At 38.9% G+C, this 7782-nt stretch overlaps 2 protein-coding genes across 6 annotated transcripts in view; one reads left to right on the top strand and one right to left on the bottom strand.

The window, feature by feature from the left end:
- LOC109124529 (exosome complex exonuclease RRP44 homolog A) overlaps positions 1 to 5283 on the bottom strand; it is a 7652-nt gene extending 2369 nt beyond the window's left edge. Inside the window, exons 1-19 of the mRNA XM_010516675.2 lie at positions 5123 to 5283; positions 4884 to 5015; positions 4625 to 4782; positions 4404 to 4459; positions 4183 to 4305; positions 3937 to 4067; positions 3594 to 3834; positions 3337 to 3496; positions 2805 to 3045; positions 2487 to 2643; positions 2304 to 2372; positions 1928 to 2053; positions 1800 to 1852; positions 1607 to 1713; positions 1280 to 1334; positions 1087 to 1186; positions 816 to 927; positions 317 to 437; positions 75 to 134 (exon numbers count right to left, since the gene is read on the bottom strand). Of these exons, the coding sequence (XP_010514977.1) occupies positions 75 to 134; positions 317 to 437; positions 816 to 927; positions 1087 to 1186; positions 1280 to 1334; positions 1607 to 1713; positions 1800 to 1852; positions 1928 to 2053; positions 2304 to 2372; positions 2487 to 2643; positions 2805 to 3045; positions 3337 to 3496; positions 3594 to 3834; positions 3937 to 4067; positions 4183 to 4305; positions 4404 to 4459; positions 4625 to 4782; positions 4884 to 5015; positions 5123 to 5176 (2256 nt within the window). The 5' untranslated portion in view covers positions 5177 to 5283. The remainder of the gene's footprint in view (positions 1 to 74; positions 135 to 316; positions 438 to 815; positions 928 to 1086; positions 1187 to 1279; positions 1335 to 1606; positions 1714 to 1799; positions 1853 to 1927; positions 2054 to 2303; positions 2373 to 2486; positions 2644 to 2804; positions 3046 to 3336; positions 3497 to 3593; positions 3835 to 3936; positions 4068 to 4182; positions 4306 to 4403; positions 4460 to 4624; positions 4783 to 4883; positions 5016 to 5122) is intronic.
- LOC104790826 (serine/threonine-protein kinase/endoribonuclease IRE1a-like) overlaps positions 5597 to 7782 on the top strand; it is a 4482-nt gene continuing 2296 nt past the window's right edge. The window contains exons 1-4 of one of the 5 annotated variants that reach the window (XM_010516615.2): positions 5597 to 5866; positions 5984 to 6192; positions 6385 to 6664; positions 6748 to 7769. In XM_010516615.2, the coding sequence (XP_010514917.1) occupies positions 6041 to 6192; positions 6385 to 6664; positions 6748 to 7769 (1454 nt within the window). In that variant the 5' untranslated portion in view covers positions 5597 to 5866; positions 5984 to 6040. The remainder of the gene's footprint in view (positions 5867 to 5983; positions 6193 to 6384; positions 6665 to 6747; positions 7770 to 7782) is intronic. The other 4 variants (XM_019228189.1, XM_010516622.2, XM_010516629.2 and 1 more) reach the window with 4 other exon arrangements.

Genomic DNA, 7782 nt, shown 5'->3' with positions numbered 1-7782 from the left:
AAAATATTCAATATGCCGACATCTGTGAAAATCACCAGCAATATAACTGCACTCATTCATGACGGAAGCATTACCTGTGTCATGCACCTAGTTGCCAATATCCTGATGAGCTTATTGAAATATGGATCCTCACCCTGTAGAATTACGATTTTGTTAAGATTGAGCAAAGAGAAAGAAAGCAATTTGAAACAAGGAAGCAAGTTACTTAGCCAAAACTGACAATTGCATTTATTTATGAGTAGAATAGAACCCAGGAGGTACTCAGAATAGCAAGAAGTGGCTGCAATAAAGACGGTGCAGAAAAAAATAAACTCACCACAGCTCGGTCCAATGAATCAGCTAGAGCTTTAGATGAAGAGACATCTAAAGTAAGCCCAATAGCTGCAGCAGTACGCAACAGTGGTTCAAGCATTTCTCTTGTTGGAGTAGGATGACGCCTGCATGAATAACCAAACCAGAGATACGACGAATTACTACTATTTATAACAGAAAATGCAACAAATGCCTGAAAGAACGAAACATATCCTCAACAGCTACTTGGGATCCCACAATTTTCATTTGCTAAATATGCACAACAGTACCCAATTCAACCAAAAATTTCACACAAACACAATGGTAAACAATTCATGTAACCAGTATAGCAGTATAGGCATCTTTAGCAATTGAAAGCTAAGTTGGTCACATCTACGGAAAATTGAAATCAGTTTTATTCCGAGAAACCCTTCAACACAAACGGAATGCTTGCTATCTTCGAGAAACAGACCACCAATGTAAGAGAAAGCCATTAAACCTTCGAGAACTATAGCAAACTTTACCTTAATAGTGAACAAGAAGGGAATAATTTAAGGATTTGTCCAGCGACTGAAACATTTGCAGCAAGCATGAATTCCTCAACCATTTGGTTTGCTTCCCGAATCTGATACATGCCTGTGCAAAATACAGAGTCATGGTGACGAACAACAAAACAGATGAATAAATGGAATACGTTAGAGGTGGTTGTACTTCATGGGTTTTTGGGTAACAAAGACTAAAAACATGTCGTTCATATTCATTAAAAAGAAGTAAATTTTAGCACAGAAAACATACCAATATCAAGAGGATCATGAGTCTCGGTATCAATCTGAAATTTGACTTCAGCAGACGCAAGAGTTAAGGCGCCCCTATCAATACGCCTTTGCCTCATTATCTACAGGTTTCAAAAAGCAAAAACAGGTCACAGTATTGTGTTCTTTCTATGATTTCTGTAACATATAACAACATGTGCGAGGAGGTGTTAAACCTTTGCCAAAGTATTCATGTTCCTCAAATCTGTAGTTAGGGAGTCTGTCAATCGGCTGCCAGAAAATGAATACATTTGTCAATCTTTGAGCATAACGTAAAGATGGAATCTCAATCAACTTTACAGTTAACAATAATATACAATAAAATTCATGAATACATTATTAGATAGCTTATTTTTCTAAATAAGAAGAGCAATTATTTTTTAACAATTGTTGTTACCATTTTTCCCACTGTCAAACTAGAGGGCATGAAATGTAAGAATTTTATTGGGTAAAGGTAAGCTTCTAAGCAAACAAGGCAAATCTATGGTAAAAAAAAAGTGTACCTGTCATCCATCCGAGCCTGAGCTTCAACATAGGACAATGCTGCAGAAGACTTGATTATACTCTTCGTGAATCTCGTTGAGATAATCTCGGCGTCAGGGCTCATTTCCTAAATATATGAATTACGCTTAAGCAAACCGTTTACCAACTGGCCAATATACCTCACAGTGACAATTGAAAATAGATAACGCATACCCAAATAACCGAGAATGCAAGCCTTTCCACATCAGCTCTAAGCGAGCAAATATCTGCAAGCAAAACCGTGTTTCATGAGTGCATTGAAATTCAACACAAAGGGAATGTATTCTGTAAGCATATATTACCTTCAGTTAAAGGCTTGGGAAGCATGTCAATACGACGCTCAACAAGGTAGACAGATGTGCCTCTTTTTGATGCCTCATCATCCAAAGGAGTACCAGGGTGAACAAAATTTGTTACATCAGCAATATCTAAAATCATGGTCAAGGATATGCTTTATAGATTCACTCCCACAATACGAAGAGAATACAACGGAACTAGCTAAGACATAAAACAGATCACCTGAAATGCACTTTTGGCACTAGATAATTATGATAAATCAAACTATGACGCAAAACGGTAACAGGAGCCATTTCATTGCTTTGGTTAAATATACACTACAAACTGATTTGTAACTAATTGACTCATGATATGTCCTATATTCTGTGGACTCTAGGATACGGACTCCAAGTTCAAAGTTCCCGTTTGGAAGTGATGTACAGTGTAGTGCATCATCAATATCCTTGCAACCTGTTAGCACCACAAAAAGGTTAATCTGCTTATACACAACTACCGGCAAACTCTGGAAGAAATTTAACTGGCAATCATATACTATCAAATGAGTAGAGAGCTTTGGATACATACCTGGAGGGTCCACACTAAAGACAAGCAAATGTCGTAAGTCTTGCCTAACAGGATTGGATATGTCTTCAGAAGATACAGACCAGGGTAAGGGTGGCAAGCATGCCAGAACTTGAGAAGAGAATGGCGAGTAGTCAACATCATTCTCTATCAACACAACCTGCAGCATCCAGAGGAAAAAGTCTTGATGTTATTTCCAGTTATCAATATCAGTTACTTCCCTAATTAAAAAGAAAATGGTATAATTGTCCTCCTACTCTTACCCTCCTATCCTAACTCCAACTAGAACAGAACCCCAGTACTTTAATATAATGTTGTTACCTCTGTTTCAGTTTCCCTGTCACCTATCTTGCCGATTAGTCGTACATAATGACCAGAAGGATATCGAGATTGACGGTCCCAGGAATCAACTGCCACTACTATCCTCATATCCAAAAGGTTCTGCAGCTGTCGAGTATTAATGCGAATCTTGGGAATTCTGCGATCTTTAGACACAAATAAAGCATGGACCGTTCCACCACTACCAGCAGGTAGAGACATCGGTTCAAGAGATCCACAATAGCTGCATGATATCATGCAAATTAGGAACCGTCATTCAGAAACCACGGCTTGAATTAGACTCAAAGAGTACGAATAAACTAAGGAAAAGTAATGCATAATTGCACAGACAAAAGACACTGAATCAAGAGTATTAAAGATAATCGTTCAGTCATATATGTAGTAACCAGAAACAGGTACCTCTAAGAAGAACATATCAACACGTCTGTTAACATGATCTCATATGATATACTTTTTCGAGTCGTTAAGAAAAAATAAGCAAGTAAACCGGGTTATTATTAAGTACTGAACTTACGAGTGCCAATTTCTACGGATAACACCGACTACACGGCCTGATGGACGAGCAGGGGTAGCATTTTTATCCCCCAAAGTTTCCTGGGATAAATTTGAGCTTCTAGGAGCATCATCAGCACTGTTTGGAGCCAAATGAACAGTATCGTCCTCTTCTTCATCATCTGCATTTGAATTTGATATGTGAAAGAAAGATAGGTTTAACACAACTTCATGCAAGCAGATTACTAGTCTTAAGTTCATGTAGATATTAAAACAAACCTTCTTCAGCTATAGATAATGCCTTTTCCGCTTGCCATTGATCGCGAGGCAAGAGTTCGACCGCAACAATATCACCATCGAAAGCCCTGTTCATGTTGCTGCGCCCATAGATAGTTATCTCTTCGCCAATGCTCTCGCTTCCAACATAAGCTTCGAAAGGATTAAAACGATTGACTCGGAGTTTTCCTTGGTGATATATTCCACGATGTAAACCAGCGGTAATCTCAGACATGGGCTTATGCTGCAGGCAGGTAAAAAGAACAAAATTGGAGACAAAAAGTTTGATGGCAGAATCTAGTTACCAAAATCTGCGACTGAGAAAAAAGTATGTTATCTCCATTACCTCTTGGTATATAAGTTTCCTCTTCGAAGGTCTAGAATCATCTGCATCTTCCATAGTAACGTCTTCGTTGGTTGGTTGGGCAAGCAGATCCAGCAATTCAGGTTGTTCAAGTGATTTAACAAAAGCCTCAACTGATACAGACACATTCATTGATAAACTTCAAAGTCAAATAGCAAACACACACAAACGGTCATGCAAAACCGAGCTTTGATATCTAGATTGAAAAAATAAAAGTGATTTACAAACTTGTCTCTGCAGATATGCCTTCTTCAGTGGCCTTGCGTTTATTTTCCCTGTCGTTTGTTACAAGCAACACCTGAGATGTGCCCCCTAGATGCTTCTGATACCATAGCGTAGCAACGCGAATAGCTGAGTTCCAGATAAATTCCAAAGTTGTAAAACATCTTCTATGAATTAATACATCATCATTAACAAACAAAGAAGGTGATTAAGTAGTAAATAAAAACCTCTATCGTTGTGGTCATTGGCACTCTCTTTCTCCATGGCCTGCACATAAGTATCCCTGTAGAGAGTTCAATAAAGGTGAGCAAACAACAATAAGAACACGGATTAAAAAAAAGTGTTTACAGCTTAGTACGTTCCAGTGGTCATCATGAGACCATCTAAACAATATAACAAACAACATTTCCCTAATCTGATGAATCTAAAAGCTCGAATACAGTCTTACTTGTGGACATGATTGGAGAAAACATAGAATTGTCTCGTTGGATTGCTGCAGAGAGCTCTGATTCTGTTGTAAACAGATCTGTTCCTGTTCTTAACCTCATCCAGCACCACAGACAGAACAACAACATTGTCTATAGCCTGATTCTCCAATAAATCAATCTACCCAAACAAAACACGATAAATTAATTGATACCACAAGACAAACAATAAAAAATATGAAAGCTCAGAGATAATCAAAAACAAAGGTAAAAAAAAATTACTTGGTGAAGAACGACGTTGGTATCAACAACGAGTAACTTAGGGGAAGACAAACGAGCAGCTGAAGTATCACAAGACTTGCAAGAGAAAGCTCCACAGTATATGTCATCTCTTAGATAAACCTCTCTCACTTGCTGTCGCAGAAACACCACCAAAGAGCCAACAAAAAAAAAGAAGTTAAAATAACGAAACAAAAAACTAAAAAATCGAAAGGAAGAAGAAGAAGCATAGAGAGAGAGACCTTTTGTATTTTGCCTCCTCTTGTTTTCTTATTGAAAACTTTGCTCTGCAACATCTTCAATTTCGATTTCGCCGGTAAAAAATTTCAGTCGTCAGAACGAACACGGAGAAGCTTTTCAAATAGCCGCCTTTAAACCTAAATTTTTTTCAATTTCAAGCTCCCCTTCAAGAAACGAAACGACGACGGCTTAAACCGGTTTAGTAATCTTTTTCCAACCGGATCAGTTTTATTAAACCGAAGTAAAAACACCGGTTATTCTAAAAATTATAATTGTGTTAGAAGAAGAGGGACTAAAATCTGTTTGACCCTTATCCTCCATTAACATTCTATTTAGCCTCTAATGGTAAAAAGACGATATTACCATTAATAAAGGTTATTAAAAAATAAATATAATTAAATCAGTAAATTTCAACGAAAAATACAGTAGGTTAGGGCATTATAAACGCATTGGCTCGGCTCGGCCGTGCAGGTTAGGGCATGAAGATCCTTAATTAAACCGCAGCCTCAGACAACTAGTGATTCTAGTAGGATCACTGTGCTCTAGATTTTTTTCTCGAAAATAATAATAATTAATAAAAATTTGTTAGAAGAAGATTCAAAAGCAAAAACGCGTTATTGGAGACAATAGGGTGTAGTGTGACTTGTGAGGGCAAGGGGGAGGAGGAGGAACTCGCCGGACACGGGAGATCCCTAAACCGCAGCCTCAGACAAAAGCTTCGTATCCATCGTTGACTTCATCCTCAGGTTAATATTCTAAAACCTTTTATCCTCTCTTATCTCTTGATTCCTTATATTCGATGATTGATTTGATTGATTCGTCCTTCCTCCTCCTCCTCTGTTTTTTTTTTTAATTATTCACAGCTTGATCATCATCATCATCTCTGTCTCTGTTCGGATTCTCGTTAATTGATCCGGACCATGCCGCCGAGATGCCGTTTCCTCCGCCATCTATTCTTCTTACTACTGATTCTCTCACCATGGACGCCTTCTTGCGGCGGCGCTGCCGACGAGTCGACTTATCCGCTCGCTGTAACTCGTGTCGGCTTCAGAACTTTACAAGAATTCATTAAGTGAGTTCCTTCCTTCCGTCCTCTACATCTTTAGAAAAGGCATATATAGTATTTGATTCTGGTCACAGTTTTAGGTATTTGAAAACGTGATGGAACTAGTGACTTAGGGGTTTGGTTACCTTTTTTGATGTTTTGATATCTTCTCTATGTGGGTTACTACTGGTTGTGATGTTATCTAATTTTCTTTATCAGTGAACCTACAAAGCCAACAACGACCAGGGGACATGCAAAGCCGACAGAGCCAAATACCAACTTTGTTGTTGATCGTGAGGGGAAAGTGTCTCTAAAGCAAGAAGCATCAAAGCAAACAATATGGTCGTTTTCAACAGGATCCCCATTGTATTCGTTATATCAGGCTCCTCTAGGTGCTAATAACAAGACAGAAAATGCTACTGAGATAAGTCGTCCTTTGATAATAGTAGATTATGTGGACAGCTCAGCGGCGGCTACGGTTGATGGCTATCATAATTGGGTATGAGAGAAAAATATTTTATGCATCTCTCTTTTATACATTGCTGGCATGATGTTAGTGACATTTTCTCTGTTGAATTGCAGACAGTTGGAGACTTTTTTAGGCAGAAGCCACTTGTAACGGATGGTGGTGTGACTCTTGGGTCAGAAACAACTACTGCCTATTTGGTTGATGGTGAATCAGGGAGGCTAATCCATGTTTACAAATCAACCCATTCTTCTGAAGATACTAAACTTAATAATGCTCTGGTGAAGCCCACTAGCAATGTAGATTTCCTGAAGCTACCTCTTCTTATCAGGCGAACAGATTCCAAACTTGAGCATTTTGGTAATGCCACTGGAAAGCTTGCGTGGAATTTTACGGTTTCTCACTTCAAAGCTGCTTTTCTATGTGACCCAGTTTTCAATTCAGGCTATGACCTCGGTCCTAGAATTCAAACTGGAATCTATATGCCATTGCCATGTGGATCACAAATTGACGTTCGTGGCCCCGAACTTGTTATTAGGGTCCCCTATGATGAGCCAATGAATGTGAAAATGCTACCCTCCCCCTCCCAAATTCACCTTGAGAGCGAAAACAGCATCATGCTTTCTGAAAAATCCATTGAAGCAAGGAAGTTACAAGAGCAACATGGGCAAAAATATGGATATGTGTTTGGAAAAGTTTTTGAATGGTCATTCGTTAAGTTATTGGTCCCTTTAGTTCTTCTCGGTGTTGTTGTCTCTGTTTTCATTAAAAGGTTTTCGTCGAGGGGCAGTGACTTTAGTTTGAAATCTGGACCTTCCAAAAAGAAAAAGAACCGTAAATCAGGGAATAAGCAGTCAGTTCCCCATGGACAGGACCAGTTCGAGCTCATTGAAGGAGGTCAAATGTTACTAGGCTTAAATAACTTTCAAAGTGGTGCAACTGCTGGGAGAAAGATCGGTAAGTTGTTTGTGTCAAGTAAAGAAATCGCAAAGGGAAGTAACGGAACTGTGGTGTTTGAGGGTATTTACGCAGGCCGGCCTGTAGCTGTAAAACGCCTTGTTCGATCTCATCATGAGGTTGCTTTCAAAGAGATTCAAAACCTCATTGCATCCGACCAACACTCTAACATCATCCGGTGGTATGGTGTGGAG

Source organism: Camelina sativa, chromosome 1 (assembly GCF_000633955.1).
Source record: "Camelina sativa cultivar DH55 chromosome 1, Cs, whole genome shotgun sequence".
In the NCBI taxonomy this organism is placed as follows: domain Eukaryota; kingdom Viridiplantae; phylum Streptophyta; class Magnoliopsida; order Brassicales; family Brassicaceae; genus Camelina; species Camelina sativa.
This window is presented reverse-complemented; position numbering and strand designations above follow the sequence as displayed.